Source organism: Phyllobates terribilis, unplaced genomic scaffold (assembly GCF_046119375.1).
Source record: "Phyllobates terribilis strain yellow unplaced genomic scaffold, ASM4611937v1 Scaffold_470__1_contigs__length_1423970, whole genome shotgun sequence".
Taxonomy (NCBI): Eukaryota; Metazoa; Chordata; class Amphibia; order Anura; family Dendrobatidae; genus Phyllobates; species Phyllobates terribilis.
The window spans coordinates 1078651-1099144 of NW_027363230.1; the positions used below are offsets into that span (position 1 = coordinate 1078651).

Below are 20494 nucleotides of genomic sequence, written 5' to 3' on the forward strand. Positions count from 1 at the left end.
CGCCATTACTTTGTTAATACACAGCTGGCACAATTTCTTATTATATGCATCTGGGAGCGGATTGCTGCATAAGGCACATTCTTTATGTTTCGTTTTAGCTGAACATTTCTTGCTCTGAAAGAGGAGTTTATAGAAAGAAAAAAGGAGGAGGAAACTATTAGTAGAACTTCCACGAAGATTCCACTTACCCCACAGAATATCTGGTACCGTAGAAGCAGAAGAATCCATCATAAAAGGCGGGGAATCACGCTGAACCGGACTATTTTTTCTGCTCTTAGTGGTGAACGACTAGACCCAGACCGGGAATAACGTTGCACCACCAGTTGTGAGGGCTCCCCAGAGGGCTGCTCCTGCAGCAGCTGCTCTTGCTGAGGTGAAAGCTGCTCCTATGAATCTCCCATGTCTACCAAGATAACAATGGGCTGGGAAGCACCTTTGTATGTTGCCAGGACTCTTTTATACTGGCCATGCCAGGTACCATGTGTGGGTTTTTTTCTTTTTTAGAACCCAGGAGGGAGTCAATTGTTCCCACGTGGTTCCCCCCCCCCAGGTGGGCTCACCGCCGCCTGCCCAGCTGACGTTGTCCTCCTCGTGGCTTCGGCGTCCTCATGCTCGCGCGCACTTCCTGGTTGCGCACGCGAGCTCCGCCCACTTCCGGTGACGTCCCCGACGCACCGGAAATACGTCACAGGGCCGCGCCTGTCACGTGCCCCGCCGGCGCGGCCCGGATCTCCTGCCTCGTACTGCCTGCCGCAACGCACATGGAGGTGCCCCAATGAGCCCTGCCGTGGCGTCTCCAGAGGCCCAGGACAGACAGCTCCATCCAACGCCCTGTGGCTCCCTCTGGGGCAAGAGACCATCTTCTGCAGGTAAGCCTGCGAGGTCTCCCATCATGGACAGGAAACCTAAACTGAGGCGAGAGAGAGGTGCCGCCCTTTTTAACCCGTAGGTTTCCTGTCCTTGATGGGCAGATCCTCTCTCTCGTGGTGCTGTCATGGGAGAACGAATAAAATGTGTCCTACTGTAAATCACTTAAACATGAGCCATGTATGAGGGAGTCGGAGTCATGAAGTCGGAGACGGTGTCATGGAAATTTAGGAGTAGGAGTCAAAGGTTTGGCTTACCGACTCCACAGCCCTGGCTCCCATCCCGTACTTTCTTGATTGGTACATCAAGGAAAGGCAACTGGTAATAATTAAACTCTGATATAAATCTAAGGGCCACTCTATGGATATTGAGTTCCCTGACAAATTAAAGAAATTGTTCACTCGTCCTTGACCAGATGATAAAAATGTTGTCAATATATCTATATCATACCCCAATATATGGTTGCCACTACTTATAATCATCACTGAGTATTTTGGTTTCCTCCCACCATCCCAGGAATAGATTAGCAGATGAGGGGGTACAGGGGCTCCCCATTGCAGTACCCCTGAGCTCGTTTAAGTACTTCCTGTCAAAAAGTAAGACGTTATGAGTAAGAATGAATTTTAGAAGATCCTCCATGAAGTCATTATGTCTACTACACTCTATTGATATCGATTTCAATAAACATCTTACGCCACTGATATCATCCTCATGCGATATATTACTGTACAAAGCCTCGATATCTAGTAAGGCCTGCTCCCCTACATGAATGTATACATGCTCGAGGGTATATGTAGGGGAGCAGGCAGAGGGAAAACCAACTCCAGAGGGATTATTCCAACTGTAAAACCTCAGGACTTATTCAAACTGCAGGACCTCAGGCGGTACTGTGGGAACATTATACTGTGTGGGGGCATCATCCATACTGCATAAGGGGCATAATGGGGGCATTACACTGTGGGGGGCATCATACATACTGCATAAGGGGCATAATGGGGGCATTACACTGTGTGGGGGCATCATACATACTGCATAAGGGGCATAATGGGGGCATTACACTGTGTGGGGGCATCATACATACTGCATAAGGGGCATAATGGGGGCATTACACTGTGTGGGGGCATCATACATACTGCATAAGGGGCATAATGGGGGCATTACACTGTGTGGGGGCATCATACATACTGCATAAGGGGCATAATGGGGGCATTACACTGTGTGGGGGCATCATACATACTGCATAAGGGGCATAATGGGGGCATTACACTGTGTGGGGGCATCATACATACTGCATAAGGGGCATAATGGGCGCATTACACTGTGTGGGGGCATCATACATACTGCATAAGGGGCATAATGGGGGCATTACACTGTGTGGGGGCATCATACATACTGCATAAGGGGCATAATGGGGGCATTATACTGTGTGGGGCATCAAAAATACTGCATAAGGGGCATAATGGAGGTATTACAATGTGTGGGGCATCATACAGTGGTGGTCAAAAGTATTGGCACCCCTGCAATTCTGTCAGATAATACTCAGTTTCTTTCTGATAAAGGTTGCAATCACAAATTCTTTGGTATTATTATCTTCATTTATTTTGTCTTCAATGAAAAAATACTAAAAAGAATTGTCTTAAAGCCAAATTGGATATAATTCCACACCAAACCTAAAAAAGGGGGTGGACAAAAGTATTGGCACTGTTTGAAAAATCATGTGATGCTTCTCTAATTCGTGTAATTAACAGCACCTGTAACTTACCTGTGGCACCTAACAGGTGTTGGCAATAACTAAATCAGCCAGTTAACATGGATTAAAGTTGACTCAACCTCTGTCCTGTGTCCTTGTGTGTACCACATTGAGCATGGAGAAAAGAAAGAAGACCAAAGAACTGTCTGAGGACTTGAGAAACCAAATTGTGAGGAAGCATGAGCAATCTCAAGGCTACAAGTCCATCTCCAAAGACCTGAATGTTCCTGTGTCTTCCGTGCAGTGTCTTCAAGAAGTTTAAAGCCCATGGTACTGTAGCTAACCTCCCTAGATGTGGACAGAAAAGAAAAATTGATGAGAGATTTCAACGCAAGATTGTGCGGATGGTGGATAAAGAACCTCGACTAACATCCAAACAAGTTCAAGTTGCCCTGCAGTTCGAGGGTACAACAGTATCAACCCGTACTATCCGTCGGCGTCTGAATGAAAAGGGACTGTATGGTAGGATACCCAGGAAGACCCCACTTCTTACCCCGAGACATAAAAAAGCCAGGCTGGAGTTTGCCAAAACTTACCTGAGAAAGCCTAAAACGTTTTGGAAGAATGTTCTCTGGTCAGATGAGACAAAAGTAGAGCTTTTTGGGAAAAAGCATCAACATAGAGTGTACAGGGAAAAAAAAGAGGCATTCAAAGAAAAGAACACGGTCCCTACAGTCAAACATGGCGGAGGTTCCCTGATGTTTTGGGGTTGCTTTGCTGCCTCTGGCACTGGACTGCTTGACCGTGTGCATGGCATTATAAAGTCTGAAGACTACCAACAAATTTTGCAGCATAATGTAGGGCCCAGTGTGAGAAAGCTGGGTCTCCCTCAGAGGTGATGGGTCTCTCTCAGAGGTCATGGGTCTTCCAGCAGGACAATGACCCAAAACACACTTCCAAAAGCACTATAAAATGGTTTGAGAGAAAGCACTGGAGACTTCTAAGGTGGCCAGCAATGAGTCCAGACCTGAATCCCATAGAACACCTGTGGAGAGTTCTCAAAATGGCAGTTTGGAGAAGGCACCCTTCAAAATTTCAGGGACCTGGAGCAGTTTGCCAAAGAAGAATTGTCTACAATTCCAGCAGAGCATTGTAAGAAACTCATTGATGGTTACCGGAAGCGGTTGTTCGCAGTTATTTTGGCTAAAGGTTGTGCAACCAAGTATTAGGCTGAGGGTGCCAATACTTTTGTCTGGCCCATTTTTGGAGTTTTGTGTGAAATGATCAATGATTTGATTTTTGCTTCATTCTCTTTTGTGTTTTTTCATTGAAGACAAATTAAATGAAGATAATAATACCAAAGAATTTGTGATTGCAATCATTTTCAGGAAGAAATTGAGTATTATCTGACAGAATTGCAGGGGTGCCAATACTTTTGGCCACCACTGTACATACTGCATAAGGGTCATAATGGGGGCATTACACTGTGTAGGGGCGTCATACATACTGCATAAGGGGCATAATGGGGGCATTACACTGTGGGGCATCATACATACTGCATAAGGGGCATAATGGGGGGCATTTCACTGTGTGGGGGCATCATACATCCTGCATAAGGGGCATAATGGGGGCATTACACTGTGTAGGGGCGTCATACATACTGCATAAGGGGCATAATGGGGGCATTACACTGTGGGGCATCATACATACTGCATAAGGGGTATAATGGGGGCATTACACTGTGTGGGGGCATCATACATACTGCATAAGGGGCATAATGGGGGCATTACACTGTGTGGGGGCATCATACATCCTGCATAAGGGGCATAATGGGGGCATTATACTGTGGGGGTATCATACATCCTGTATAAGGGGCATAATGGGGGCATTACACTGTGTGTGGAGCATCATACATACTGCATAAGGGGCATAATGGGGGGCATTTCACTGTGTGGGGGCATCATACATCCTGCATAAGGGGCATAATGGGGGCATTACACTGTGGGGGGCATCATACATCCTGCATAAGGGGCATAATGGGGGCATTACACTGTGTGTGGAGCATCATACATACTGCATAAGGGGCATAATGGGGGGCATTACACTGTGTGGGGGCATCATACATCCTGCATAAGGGGCATAATGGGGGCATTACACTGTGGGGGGCATCATACATCCTGCATAAGGGGCATAATGGGGGCATTATACTGTGGGGGGCATCATACATCCAGCATAGGGGCATAATGGGGGCATTACACTGTGTGGGGGCATCATACATCCTGCATAGGGGCATAATGGGGGCATTACACTGTGTGGGGCATCATACATACTGTATAAGGGGCATAATGGGGGCATTACACTGTGGGGGGCGTCATACATCCTACATAAGGGGCATAATGGGGGCATTACACTGTGGGGGGGCATCATACATCCTGCATAAGGGGCATAATGGGGGCATTACACTGTGGGGGGCATCATACATCCTGCATAAGGGGCATAATGGGGGCATTACACTGTGTGGGGGCATCATACATCCTGCATAAGGGGCATAATGGGGACATTACACTGTGTGGGGGCATCATACATACTGCATAAGGGGCATAATGGGGGCATTACACTGTGTGGGGGCATCATACATAGTGCATAAGGGGCATAATGAGGGCATTACACTGTGGGGGGCATCATACATCCTGCATAAGGGGCATAATGGAGACATTACACTGTGTGGGGGCATCATACATCCTGCATAAGGGGCATAATGGGGGCATTACACTGTGTGGGGGCATCATACATAGTGCATAAGGGGCATAATGGGGGCATTACACTGTGGGGCCAGTAAAGGGGTCCTGTACTATGAGAACAATACGTTTCCTCCCTTCCTGTCTCCATAGTTGGGTCGTATGTATCTATTACAGGAAACAGAACAAAAACCTTATGATTCTTATAAAGGGGCAACACTAGACCCCAAAAGAGTCTCCGTGCTGAAGGGGTTACTGCCCCCTGCGCCCAGTAATGGGGGTCTCCACATACCTCCACCTGCAGAGCCGCCACCACATATATGGTTGCTCTGTGCGCACAGGAGCTGTGATGAGGTCACAGGAGGGGAGGAGTCAGGGGTCACATGATCAGGGGCCTCAGTGGATGCAGGACTCTGCTGTGCTGGTTGTCATGGTGCTGGATGAGCTGAAGTTTATGTGTGGGGTCAGCAGGGGTTTACAGTGTGGATGTAGCAGAGCCGCGTGTGTACGAGGTGTATGGAGCGGAGCCGCGTGTGTACGAGGTGTACGGAGCGGAGCCGCGTGTGTACGAGGTGTACGGAGCGGAGCCGTGTGTGTACGAGGTGTACGGAGCAGAGCCGCGCGTGTACGAGGTGTACGGAGTGAAGCCGCGTGTGTACGAGGTGTACGGAGCAGAGCCGCGTGTGTACGAGGTGTACGGAGCAGAGCCGTGTGTGTACGAGGTGTACGGAGCGGAGCCGCGTGTGTACGGAGCGGAGCCGTGTGTGTACGAGGTGTACGGAGCGGAGCCGTGTGTGTACGAGGTGTACGGAGCGGAGTCGCGTGTGTACGAGGTGTACGGAGCAGAGCCGCGCGTGTACGAGGTGTACGGAGCAGAGCCGCGCGTGTACGAGGTGTACGGAGCAGAGCCGCGCGTGTTCGAGGTGTACGGAGCAGAGCCGCGCGTGTACGAGGTGTACGGAGCAGAGCCGCGCGTGTACGAGGTGTACGGAGCGGAGCCGCGCAGGTACGAGGTGTACGGTCGGAGCCGCGCGTGTAGGAGGTGTACGGAGCGGAGACGCGCGTGTACGAGGTGTACGGAGCGGAGCCGCGTGTGTACGAGATGTACGGAGCAGAGCCGCGCGTGTACGAAGTGTACGTATCTGTGCGCTGTAAGGTGGCTTCCGGACAGGTCATGGATGGGAGGTATGTGTCCCCGAAGTACCAACCTTCGGTGATGTAGGACCCGGAGAAGCAGGCTCCAGCACACATAGTGCTGAGAGGGAGTTAATGGGCCCGGATTAAAGGGCCGGGTTTTACGAGCAGCTGAAAGAGCTGGGGGTGGGGGATGGTGGGTCAGCTGCTCACTTACCTTCAGTTCAGGTCTTGGAAGGCCTGATTTAAGACAGCTGTGCCTGTCTCAGTGTGCTGTGTGTTGTGCAAGGTGAGCAGACCTTGCATGTGCTGCTCAGAGTCTGCTGGAGGTAGAGAGAAGCACTACATTTAAACGGCTGAAGCCGTGCTGCATATGGACGGGTTATTTTGAATTTTGTTCTATTATACCTTTTGTGCCAGAAAAAGGCTGTTATGTTTTGTTTTCCTGGTTGGTTTATGGACATTTTATAAACCACCAGTTTGTTTTTGAACCTGCGGACTGCATTCCTGTGTGAACCTGCGCCGGCCCGAGAGCTTATCTGTCACAGATTGGTGGAGAATGCGGGCACAAATCCCAAGGGGCAGTGTGACTGCTACAGGAAAACGTATATGTCCTGGGTGAAGGCCGCCAGCCAGCAAGGTTCGTCCGGCAACATGGAGGAGCTGATAAAGCAACTGGTGCAGGCGAATATACCTCAGCAGCAAGCTCAGCAGACCAACAACAGTTCCAGCTTCAACAGCAATAGATACAGCAGTGACAGCAGCAGGAACAGATGACGCTCCTGGCGGAGGCCCTCCGTATCGGAGAAGCCGCACCACCTCCAGGCCAAAGCGATGAGACCCAGGTGAGGAAAACCGTGAGAGGGGCGTTGCAAAAGATGACTCCGGGGGGTTGACGTCAAGGCGTTTCTGGCCGTGTTTGAGAGGGTGGCGGACCATGAGATACTACTACCAGAGCAGTGGGCGCCATATCTGATCGGGGAACCACAGAAGGCGTATTTTGATCTGGCACAGCAGGACTCTAAGGAGTATAGCAAGTTTAAGGCTGAGATCCTGGGGCGGCTGGGCATAACCCTGGCAGTCAGAGTACGAGTCCACCTCTGGGACTTCCACAGGGACAAAACTCCTTTGTCACAAATGTTTGATCTTCTGCACCTGGTACAAAAGTCGCTGCAGCCAGAGACTTGTTCCCCAGCCAGATGGTAGAGAGAGTGGTCATGGATCGTGGATCGGTTTGTCCACTCTCTGCCGAAGCCGATTCAGTCCTGTGTTGCCCAGAGAGATCCCCAAAATGCAGACAACCTGGTGGGCCTAGTAGAGAGGTACCGGGCAGTAGAGGGCTCCCTGGGTGGTCTAGCAGTGGTTAGGTCACCTTTCTGGGGCTCCCAAAAGAAGGGGACTAAATCTTCACTGGGCGTTCGTCCAAAGTCCAAGAGGCAGATGAATCGCAGCTGGGGAATCAGTCCCAATCCATCCTCTGTTGTAGTTGTGATGCCCCTGGCCATATAGCTGCTTGGTGGCCCAGGAACTCTGAGCCAATGGACTGCAGCATAGGCCGGCATTGCTTCTACTTTGCCTACCCTGCCTCTAGTGCGGTTCATCAACACGGCGAGAGCCCTCTGGCGTGCTCAGTGTCCGTGAACGGGATGCAAGTGTCTGAACTGCTGGACTCAGGAAGTTTGGTAACCCTGATAAGCGCCAAACTCCCTCATTGGCTGGTTCCTGGGAAGGTGGTGGGTGTCTGGTGTATCCATGGGGACGCTAAAAAATGTCCTGTTGCCAGGGTGGATGTAAACACGGACTGTGGCACCACAGCTCAGGAAGTGGGGGTCGTTAAAGACTTGTTGCACCTGATAATAATCGGACGGGATTGTGCATTATTCTGGGACATGAGGGGGAAAGTGGTGACACCTGGTTGCTTAGATGACAGCCAGAACACCCCTGAAGAAACCTCGCCGCAGGCCGTAACCAAAGAGTTTCCCATGTGTGTTTGTGGGCGATGAGGATGGGGCAGCATCTCCTGACGCCAACATCCCTGAGCTGGAGGTGTCCAAGGGAAACTGTGGAACTGCCCAACTCAGGGATTTAACTCTTAAAGGGACATTTGATAATGTGTCTATACTTCACGTTGTTGCTCAAGAGCCGGGGGTGACACCAGATACCCATACTTTGCCGTCAATGGGGACTGAGTCACCAAGGTGAGAGGGGAGCTCGTCGAGCAGTTGCTGGTGCTGGGAACATACAGTCGTAAGGTATTAGACATGGCCCATGCACATGTGTTAGGTGGTTGCCTGGCGGTAGAAAAAACACAGGAACGAATCCTCCAGAGGTTGTATTGACCCGGTTGTCACCGAGAAATTGTAAATTATTGTAGGTCCTGTCCCAGCTGACCACTCTGTTGACACGCCTCCGGTGCCGTTACTTATCATCGAGGTGCCCTTTGATCGCATAGCCATGGATCTGGTGGGGCCCCTGGTAAAGTCCACCAGATGGCATCAGTGCATCCTAGTGGTACTCGACTATGCGACATGGTATCCGAAGGCTGTGCCGCTACGTAACTCCTCCAAGTATATAGCTCGGGAGTTTGTCCATTTTTTTTCTAGAACGGGGTTACCTAAGGAGATCCTAACAGATCAAGGGACCCCATTTATGTCAAAGGTGATGAGAGAGTAGTGCAAAACTCTGCAAATCACACAACTACGGACCTCAGTCTACCATCCACAGACGGATGGCTTGGTGTAAAGGTTTGGCAAAACCTTGAAGGCAATGTTAAAGAAGGTCGTAGAGAGGACGGCCAAGACTGGGACTGCCTACTTCCGTACCTTCTCTTCTCCATCAGAGAGGTACCACAGTCCTGTACTGGATTCTCCCCTTTTGAACTGTTGGATGGCTGACACCCCCAAGGACTCCTGGATGTGGCAAAGGAGACCTGGGAGGCGGAGTCTATACCCTGCAAGAGTGTAATCGAACACGTGGCCCAAATGCAAGAGAGAATTGCCAGGGTGATGCCCATCGTGAAAGAGCACCTCCTCCAAGCACAAGAGGCGCAATCTAGGGTGAACAATAGATCAGCACAAGTGAGACATTTCAATCCTAGGGATCGGGTACTGGTACCTACAGCGGAGAGCAAATTCTTAGCGAAGTGGCAGGGCCCCTACGAAATAGTTGAAAAGGTTGGTGAGGTCAACTATAAACTCTACCAGCCAGAGAGAAGGAAGCCCTACCAGGTGTACCACGTCAACTTGATTAAGCCATAGTGAGATAGGGAACCCGTGGAAGCTTCGTGTTTAGTGGCGGAGCCTGACTCTTATGTGAAAGAGGTCAAGGTGGCAGAGTCACTGTCACGTGCCCAAAAGCAACAGTGCAAAGAGTTGCTACATTAAAATAAAGACCCGTTTTCGGAGTTGCCAGGACTCAATCAGGCCATAGAGCATGAAGTACTCACAGAGCCTCATGTTCATGTCAACCTAAAACCATATCAGACCCAGAGGCCTGCAGAGAGGTGATCTCGAAAGAGGTGAAGCGGATCCTGAACCTGGGAGTCATTGAGGAGTCCAAGAGTGGCTGGTCCAGTCCTATAGTCTTTGTGCCGAAACCAGATGGAGAATCGCGGTTTTGCAACGACTATCAGAAGCTGAACGAGGTCTTGAAGTTTGACGCCTACCCAATACCTAGGTTAGATGAGCTTATTGAAAGGCTAGGACCCGCTCGGTACATCACCACCCTGGACCTCACCAAAGAATATTGGCAGATTCCCCAGTCCAAAGAGGCCAGAGAGAAGATGGCTTTCTCGATGCCAGACGGATGTTATCAATACATCAGGATGGCTTTTGGGTTGCAGGGAGCTCCGGCCACCTTCCAGAGAGCCATGAACCGGATCTTAGCACCCCGCAAAAAGTATGCAGCGGCCTACCTAGATGACATCCTCATATTCAGCCAGGACTGGGAACGTATTCTTGGAAAAGTTCAAGCCATACTTGACGCCCTAAGGAAGGCGGGCTTTACCATCAACCCGAAGAAATGTGCCATGGAGATTGAAGAAGCAAAGTATCAGGGCTATGTGGTTGGTAGAGGGGAAATAAAACCACAAATAAATAAGGTCGAGGCGATCCTGAACTGGCCACAGCCCCTCTCGAAGAAGCAGGTCAGGGCATTTCTAGGCATCGTGGGCTACTATCGAAGATTTGTCCCTAACTTTGCCCTGATAGCAGACGGATCTGCTGAAAGGGACGAAGTCAGCTATGGCCAAATGGTCCACGGAAGCTGAAGTGGCCTTCCAGGAATTGAAACTGGCCCTCTGTAAACAGCCAGTCTTGGTGGCGCACAACTTCTCCAAAGAGTTTGTGGTCCAGATGGATGCATCGGATGTCGGGCTGGGAGCAGTCTTGTCCCAGGAGATTAACAGAGACGAACACCCTCTAATGTACCTCAGTCGAAAACTGTCCACATGCGAGAAGAACTACTCTATAGTGGAAAAAGAATGTTTAGCCATCAAGTGGGCGTTGGACACTCTGAGATATTGCCTGTTAGGTAGATGGTGCAGGTTAGTGTCGGACCATGCCCCACTGCGGTGAATGCGAGAAAAGAAGGGGAACAATGCCCGAGTAACTAGATGGTTCCTAGCCCTACAAGATTTTAGTTTCCAGGTAGAGCATAGGCCTGGGAAACAACATGGGAATGCTGATGCCCTGTCAAGGGTTTGTTGTATGGTGGCAGAAGGTGCCAAGGCTCCCGCTTTGGGCAGAATGGGGGTTTGTAAGGTTGCTACCGGACAGGTCGTGGACGGGAGGTATGTGTCCCCGAAGTACCAAGCTTCGGTGATGTAGGACCCGCCGAAGAAGCAGGCTCCAGCACACATAGTGCTGAGAGGGAGTTAATGGGCCCGCATTAAAGGGCCGGGTTTTACAAGCAGCTGAAAAAGCTGGGGGAGGGGATCAGCTGCTCACTTACCTTCCGTTCAGGTCTTGGAAGGCCTGATTTAAGACAGCTGCGCCTGTCTGTGTGCTGTGTGTTGTGCAAGGTGAGCAGACCTTGCATGTGCTGCTCAGAGTCTGCTGGAGGCAGAGAAAAACACTACATTTAAACGGCTGAAGCCGTGCTGCATATGGACTGGTTATTTTGAGTTTTGTTCTGTTAACAGCTTTTTTTCTGGCACAAAAAGGTATATGTTTTGTTTTCCTGGTTGGTTTATGGACATTTAATAAACCATCACTTTGTTTTTGAACCTGCAGGCTGCATTCCTGTGTGAAACTGCGCCTACCCAATTGCTGATCCGTCACAGCATGTACAAGGGGTACGAAGCGGAGCCGTGCGTGTACGAGGTGTGCATAGCCGTGCGTGTACAAGGCGTACGTAGCAGAGCTTTACGTGTATGAGGTGTACGAAGTGGAGCCGTGTGTTGTGGTGTTTACAAGGTGTTCTTTATACTCCATTTAAAGTCTGGCAGTTGTGTGTTGTTCCAAACTATTCACACTTGGTCGCTAACCAATACCATACTACAAGGTCAGTACCTAAAACCGTGGTCGTCATACATATCAGATATTACTGCGGTACTAATCCAGAAATTTTTAGGGAACCTGTCAAATATTTCCTCACCTACTGTACTCACCCATCCCTTGTAGATTGTGAGCCCTCGCCGGCAGGGTTCTCTCTCCTCCTGTACCAGTCGGTGACTAATTTTTGTTGAAATTATTGTACTCATTGTTTGCTATGTATACCCTGTTACACATGTAAAGCACCAAGGAATTAGTGGCGCTATAATAATAAATAATAATAATTATACTCCGTTTAACCCCTTAAGGACCGAGCCACTTTGTAGGTTAGTGACCAGGCCATTTTTTTTCAATTCTGACCATTGTCACTTTATGAGGTAATAACTCTGGAACGCTTCAAACGGATCCCCCTGATTCTGAGACTGTTTTTTTTTTTTTTGTGACATGTTGTACTTCACAACATTGGTAAAATTTCTTTGACATGACTTGCGTTTATTTGTGAAAAAAAATATGGAAAATTTCTAAAATGTCACAATTTTCATACTTTGAATTCCTATGCCTTTAAATCAGAGAGATATTTCACAAAAAATAGTTAATAACATTTTCCACATGTCTAACATATCTACTTTATTTCAGCACAATTTTGGAACCAAATTTTTTTTTTATTAGGTAGCTATAAGGGTTAAAAGTTGACCAGCGATTTTTCATTTTTCCAACAAAATTTACAAAACCATTTTTTTAGGGACCACATCACATTTGAAGCGACTTTGAGGGGTCTATATGACAGAAAATACCAAAAGTGACACCATTCTAAAACCTGAACCCCTCAAGGTGCTCAAAACAACATTCATGAAGTTTATTAGCCCTTCAGGTGCTTCACAGGAATGTGAATGGAAAAAAATGAACATTTTATTTTTTCTCACAAAAATTTGACTTTTGTCCAAAATTTTGCATTTTCACAAATCTAACATGAGAAAATAGACCATGCAATTTGTTGTGCAATTACTCCTGAATACGCTGGTATCCCATATGTGGTGGAAGACTAGTGTTTGGGGGCACGGCAGGGCTCGGAAGGAAAGGAGCACATTCGACTTTTGCAACAAAAAATTGGCTGGAATCGGTAGTGGACGCCATGTTGCGTTTCAAGAGCCCCTGATGTGCCTCAACAGTGGAAACCCCCACAAGTGACCCCATTTTGGAAACTAGACACGTCAAGGAATTTATCAAGATATGTGGTGAGCACCTTGAACCCACAAGTGCTTCACAGAAGTTTATGACGTTGAGCCGAGAAAATAAAAAAATCTTATTTTTACCACAACACTTCTGTTTTATGCCCAAATTTAGCATTTTCAGAATAATAAAAAGAGAAAATGCACCATACCATTTGTTGTGTAATTTCTCCTGAATACGCTGATACTCCATATGTGGTGGAAAGCTAGTGTTTGGGGGCTCGGAAGGAAAGGAGTCCCATTCGACTTTTGGAATGCAAAATTGGCTGGAATCGTTAGTGGACGCCATGTCATGTTGGAGAGCCCCTGATGTGCCTAAATAGTGAAAAATCCCCACAAGTAACACCATTTTGAAAACTACACTGTAGCATCGGCGTCTCTGCCCCCTGCTAGGCAGAGACGCCGTCCCTCTCACCTCCCCGCTCCCCACGCGGCGTCCTCCTGCGCTCCTCTTCCTGCTGCTGCCGGCGCGCGCAGCTTCCCGGGCACTGTGCTTGGGGCGCGTGCACTCCCTCTCTCTTAAAGGGGCCGCGCGCATCGTCCTAAGGAGTCCCCGACCAATAACCAGAGGACCTCCCATATATAAGGCACCTCCTCCAAAATGGAGGTGCCCGAGCAATAGTTGATGCACAGCATACTTACCTCTGCTTCAGCCCTCAGGTCCAGTTGCCAGCCTGACTACTGTTCCAGTCCGCCAGTCTGACTACTCTCCAGCCCGACAGTCTGTCTTCCGTTCAACCCGCCAGTCTGTCTATGGGCAAGTCCGCCTGATTACCAGGAAGCACCTGCCAGTTACCTGCCTGATACCTGCCGTGCCTGCTAGTCTGCTCACCTGGGAGCACTCGCCTGTTACCCTCCTGTTACCTGCTAGTCTACATGGAGGCTCTGCCGTCACTTGCCGTGACCACCTGATGGCCTACCTGGAGGCTCCTGCTGTCACCTGCTGTGACTACCTGTCTGCTAACCTAGAGACTTCAGCCTGCTCTGCCGTCACGTGCCATGACCACCCGTCAACTAACCCAGAGACTTCTGCCTGCTTGTTGTGCCCATCCGCTATACCGGTCAGTCCCAGTCTTCTGACCCGTGGGAGCCACCTGCTCTCTTACAAGGTCATCCCCAGAGTAGCACCTGGTCCCTCTGCTCGGTCCCTCCCTGGTCACGGAGTCGTTAGCCGCCGTACGACCAGGGTCGGTCTGAGTTGATACTTAGTTATGCCCCTCTGGGTCCCTCCTTGCACCGTGGCACAGAGGTTCCACCACCCAGATCCGTAACAGTTTGCTCGGGCCATGGAACCCGGTGGCACCCAAGCTCCCTCGCTCTCAGACCTATACCAGGAGGTGTCCCGTCAGAGATCCCAACAGGAAACCATCCTGAACTTCCTGCGGAGTGTCAACTCCCACCTGGACACACTGCCTGTTCCTCCTTCGTCCACCTCGAGTCGTACGACTCCCGCTCCGGCAGCGCCGCTGCCCACCAATACCATGGCATCCAGCCCCGGTCCCCGCCTTTCTGCACCTCCTCGTTTTGGTGGCGACCCCGCCTTAGCTCGAGGTTTCATAAACCAGTGTACCCTGCACTTTGAACTCTTGGCACATCAGTTCATCTCCGACCGGGTCAAAGTGGCATTCATCATGTCCCATCTCACTGGGGAAGCACTGGTATGGCTAAATCTCTTGTGGGAGAGAGGGGATCCCCTGGTGTCCGACCTGTCGTCTTTCCTCGCTGCTTTCCGGAAAGTCTTCGATGAACCAGGGCGAAAAACCTCTTCAGCCTCCTCTCTGCTACGTCTCCACCAAGGGAGTCTCACCGTGGGCCAATATGCCATATGGTTCCGTACCCTCGCTTCTGAGCTTGCCTGGGATAACGAGGCTCTATTGTCCGTCTTCAGTGAGGGTCTTTCCGGTCGAATTAAGAATGAGCTAGCCGGTCGGGACATTCCTACCACCCTGGATGACCTGGTGTCACTCGCTACCCGGACTGACATCCGGTTCCAAGAAAGCACCAAAGAGACCACCCGGGAGAGAAAGTTCTCCCGCCTTGCTCCTACTTTCCAGAGACCTGCCTCTCAACCAGTCACTCCCTGGGCGCACTCGCCCGAACCCATGCAGATCGACCAGACCAAGATGGTCAAATCTCGCCAAGAGTCACGTCGAGCCGAGGGGAGCTGTTTCTATTGTGGCAGTAAAGAGCACCTGATTCGTTCCTTCCCGGAGAGGCCAGGAAACTTCAGTGCCTAGGACCACTTGGAGAGGTCGCCCTAGGCAAAAGTAAGCCCTCTCCATCCCTGACTTTGTCTGTCTCTATCTCCTGGGGAGAGAACCGTCTCTTTGAAACTGCTCATCTGGATTCTGGAGCTGCTGGAAACCTCATTTCCCAGTTCCTGGTAGAGAGATACCGAATTCCCACCAAACCTCTGGCTGAACCATTGTCTGTCGGCTCCGTGGATGAAAGACTCCTTCCGGTGACCATCCTGCTCATCACTGAGCCCCTAACCCTGCAGGTGGGAATGCTGCACTCAGGGAAGATCTCCTTCCATGTGCTGTCCGGACTCTCTCACTCCCTATTGCTAGGTCTACCCTGGCTCCAGACACATGAACCCGTGCTGAACTGGCAATCCGGTGAAGTACTCCGATGGGGGCAGGACTGCCATAGGACCTGCCTGGTTCCGGTTCGCCCGACTCATCCACTACCTACCCCAGCTAATTTACCCGGTCTACCGGCTCCTTACTGGTCCTACGCGGATGTCTTCGGTAAAAAGGAAGCAGAGACACGGCCACCTCATAGGCCATATGATTGCCCGATCGACCTGGTATCTGGCGCCACTCCACCCCGTGGGCGTATTTACCCGTTGTCGGCGGCCGAAACCCGGGCCATGTCTGAATACATTGAGGATAATCTGGCTAGGGGATTCATCCGGAAATCTATCTCCCCGGCTGGAGCCGGATTCTTCTTTGTCAAGAAGAAGGATGGCTCGCTACGCCCCTGTATTGATTATAGAGGACTCAATCAGATCACGTAAAAAACAAATATTCCCTGCCGCTCATCTCCGAGTTATTTGATCACCTTAAGGGCGCCAGGATCTTTTCCAAGCTGGATCTACGTGGAGCGTATAACCTGGTCTGAATCCGTCAAGGTGACGAGTGGAAGACGGCATTCAATACCCGGGACGGTCACTATGAATACCGTGTGATGCCCTTCGGTCTCTGCAATGCTCCCGCTGTCTTCCAAGAACTGGTCAACGACATCTTCCGTGATCTTCTTTACTCCTGCGTGGTGGTATACCTGGACGATATCTTGGTCTTCTCTCCGGATCTTCCCACACACCGGAGGGATGTTCATCAGGTCCTGCTTAGGCTCAGGCAGAACCACCTCTGTGCAAAATACGAGAAGTGCCTCTTCGAGCAAACCTCTCTTCCATTCCTGGGCTACGTTATCTCCCAGACAGGCTTACAAATGGATCCCGAGAAGCTCTCTGCTGTCCTAAAGTGGCCCCGTCCGGAGGGGTTGAAGGCGATTCAGCGATTCCTGGGCTTCGCCAACTCCTATCGTCTCTTCATTCCGCACTTCTCTTCCCGGACTGCTCCCATTTCTGCGCTCACCCATAAGGGAGCAAATCCTAAGGTATGGTCGCCCGAAGCTGAGGAGGCCTTCCTCTCCTTAAAGCAAGCCTTCTCCTCTGCCCCGGTTCTGCACCGTCCGGACTGCAACAAACAATTCTACCTGGAGGTTGATGCTTCCTCCTCCGGAGCTGGAGCGGTGCTCACCCAAAAGTCTTCATCCGGGAGAATGGTAACCTGTGGCTTCTTCTCCAAACTCTTCTCCTCGTCTGAGCGCAACTACTCCATTGGAGACCGAGAATTGTTAGCCGTTAAATTGGCGCTGGAGGAGTGGCGCTACCTGCTTGATGGGGCTCTATACCCGGTGATCATCTATACGGATCACAAAAACCTGGCATATCTCCAAAATGCCCAAAGACTCAATCCGCGTCAGGCCCGGTGGTCTTTGTTCTTCGCCCGCTTCGACTTCGTCCTACATTTCCGCCCAGCGGACAAGAATGTCAAAGCCGACGCCTTGTCCGGATCCTTCCTCTTCTCCGATAAAGAGGAGGAGCCTATGCACAACATCGACCCCTCCAAGGTGATGAAGGTGGCCCCCTTGGATCTGACTCGTCTTCCACCCGTTAAGAAGTTTGTATCAGTACCAGATCGTGAGAAAGTTCTTCGCTGTGGTCATTCATCTAAACTAGCCGGCCATGCTGGCCAAAAGAAGACCTTCCTGCTCATCACCCGGCATTACTGGTGGCCTACCCTGTGCAAGGATGTGGTAGACTTCATCTCAGCCTGTTCGTCCTGTGCCTGCAACAAAGTTCCCAGACATCTACCAGCCGGTCATCTCCTGCCTCTTCCCATACCTGATGCCCCGTGGCAACACATTGCTATGGACTTTATTACAGATCTCCCTGTCTCTGCCAGTTGTACTGTCATTTTGGGTGGTCGCCGACCGCTTTTCTAAAATGGCTCACTTCATCCCTCTGCCTGGTCTCCCATCTGCATCTGAGTTATCTAAGGACTTCTTCCTTCACATCTTCCGTCTCCATGGCCTACCCCTCCACATCGTGTCCGATCGAGGGGTTCAGTTCACCTCACGTTTCTGGAGAGCTACGTGTAAGCTGCTGGATGTCACCCTGGATTTCTCCTCTGCTTACCATCCACAGTCCAATGGTCAAGTGGAGCGGATAAACCAGATCCTTACCAGCTACCTCCGGCACTTTGTTAACGCTCACCATACTGATTGGGTGGATCTCCTGCCATGGGCCGAATTCTCCTACAACAACGATGAGAGCGAATCGTCTTCCAAGTCTCCGTTCTTTATAGTCTATGGTCAACATCCCCGAATTCCGTTTCCCGTCTCCGCTTCTGTGGACAACCCTGCCGCGGAGTCTCTGGTCAGCGATTTTTCCACCATTTGGGAGAATATTAGGTCCGCACTTCTTCAGTCCTCCCAGCGGATGAAGAGATATGCTGACAAGAGACGTCTGGATCCGCCTCAATTCCGTCTGGGAGACAAGGTTTGGCTCTCCTCCAAACACGTTCGGCTCAAAATACCTTCCTACAAGTTGGGCCCTCGGTTCATCTGTCCATTTGAAGTCCTTTAAACAAATCAATCCAGTGGCCTACAAGATAAAACTCCCAGCCACCTTACGGATTCCCAACTCCTTCCACGTATCTCTCCTCAAACCAGTTGTCTTTAATTCTTTTCCCAACAATCCAGGTTCTTCCTCTGCTCCGGTTTCCGCTGAGGACGTTTTTGAGGTAGAGAATATTCTGGCCACCAAAAGGGTAAGAGGAAAAACCTTTTTTCTGGTGGATTGGAAGGGGTTTGGCCCAGAAGAAAGAACTTGGGAACCCAGGGAGAACATCCATGCCCGTTTCTCCTTGAAAAATTTCTTTCTGGCCTAAAAAAGAGGGGGCGTAAAGGGGGGGGGGTACTGTAGCATCGGCGTCTCTGACCCCTGCTAGGCAGAAAATAGAAAATTAGCGTGCACACTGTCAAATAGAGTTGAGGTGCAGATGCAATGGACTGGAAATGTCCTCAAATCACGTAAAAATTAATTCATCGCAAACTCATAGGAAGTTTTGCTTTTTAGTGCCAATTTATTCATACAAATGAAATGTAGGAAAAATAACAGTGGTGAAGGCGACAATAGGTAGACGTTTCAGCCACACTGGCCTTATTCATTAAGTCGCTATTGTATCAAGTTTGTTTTAGTAGGAAGGCACCATAGAATGTAGAGAGAAGTTGCAGTCAGAAGCTTAACAAAAGACAGGGGTTCATCAGCCTGTGAAGAGCTGCAGTTCCTGTATCAGGGGTGTCTCTAGATGGGGAGTCCCATAAATGGTAGAAGTGGAGGGTACAGGCAGCGTTCCCACGTTAGGCCTAACGTGGGAACGCTGACTGTACCCTCAACTTCTACCATGACATGAGGGTTGCAAACGGTAGAAGTGAGCACACAGCTTCTGTACTTTGTGAAGCAGCTCATCCAGGCCAGGATAGTGGCGGAGAAATCGCTGTACCACCAGGTTGATTACGTGAGCCATGCAAGGCACGTGTGCGAGCTTGCCTCAGCCTAGGGCCGCTAACAGGTTCGCACCGTTATCGCACATGGCCTTCCCTGGCTCTAGATTCAGCGGAGACAGCCATTGCTCAAACTGAGCCTGGAGAGCTGCCCACAACTCTTCACCTGTATGACTGCGATTTCCAAGGCATATTAATTTGAAGACTGCCTGATTATGGTGAGCCCTGACTGCGCATTATGGAGGTGGTGTGTATTCGCTCCGCACCCTTGGAATGCGTGTCTCGTTAAGGCCGAGGTTGTTTGTGCAGTTGGAGGCCCTAGAGGAGGTGGAGGACGCATAAGCAGGGGAGGAAGTGGGAAATGCAGAGGTTTCTTCTGCAAGCCTTGGGGATTCCAAGATTTGTGGATCAGCCCCTTCCCCCACGGCCACCAGAGTCACCCAGTGCCCAGTCAGCGAGATGTAACGCCCTTGGCTATGCTTAGTCGTCAAGGTGTCTGTGGTGAAATGCACCCAGGCACACGTAGATTTAGACAAGGAAGGATGCAGTGCTCCTCGTGCTTGCATCACTCCATGTCTGTGCCATAGGGTGAAATGTAACCTCCTCGTCTTCCTCCTCCATCTCCTCTGATGAGCTACTCCGCTGCGTCACTCTGAGTTCACACCAAGTAGGATCTTCAACCTCGTCATCATCAAATGTGTTATCCCATTCCCCGCCCTCAGAGTGACCCCTCTCCTCTTGTTGCCCTGACAGCACAGTACAATCCGCATGAGCCTCAGGTATCCGAGTCTCATCTTGATCACCTCCCTCCCCTGTGGTTAACGTCTGGTGATGAGGTTCAGGAACCTGTTCTTACCCTACTTCGTCCTGCCCCGAATCCAAGCTAAAAAAATTTTGGGCATCGGTGCAGATGCTTTCCTCCCCTTGACTCTGTGACTGTTTGGAGTACACTTCTGATGCCCATGGTGTAGAATGGGTGAATAGTTCTACAGACTCGCCCATCTGTGGTTCGCTACAGTCAGCTGGGCAGTTGTGACGAGGGGAAAACATGAGTAATTGGGGTGCCACCTCTGAGGACTGTACTGCGTGTGATGTTGAGGTGGAGGAAGAGGCGGAGACGCCACTGGAAGCAGAGCTTGCCATCCACTGGAGCACCTGCTCTTTCTGGGCCTTATCAACAAGGCGTATCGCTGTGCGGCTGCCAAAGGACTAACATAAGTTGTCAGTTGTCTTTGGATAGGACCTGTTTGTGTTGGTTCACTAGTGCTT

At 50.3% G+C, this 20494-nt stretch overlaps 1 protein-coding gene across 1 annotated transcript in view; it reads right to left on the reverse strand.

Annotated features, from left to right (window-relative positions):
* The window catches only part of LOC141229264 (uncharacterized), a 72970-nt gene that overhangs the window by 39132 nt on the left and 13344 nt on the right, over positions 1–20494 (reverse strand). Inside the window, exon 3 of the mRNA XM_073667450.1 lies at positions 10–114. Coding sequence (XP_073523551.1) covers positions 10–114 — 105 coding nt within the window. The remainder of the gene's footprint in view (positions 1–9; positions 115–20494) is intronic.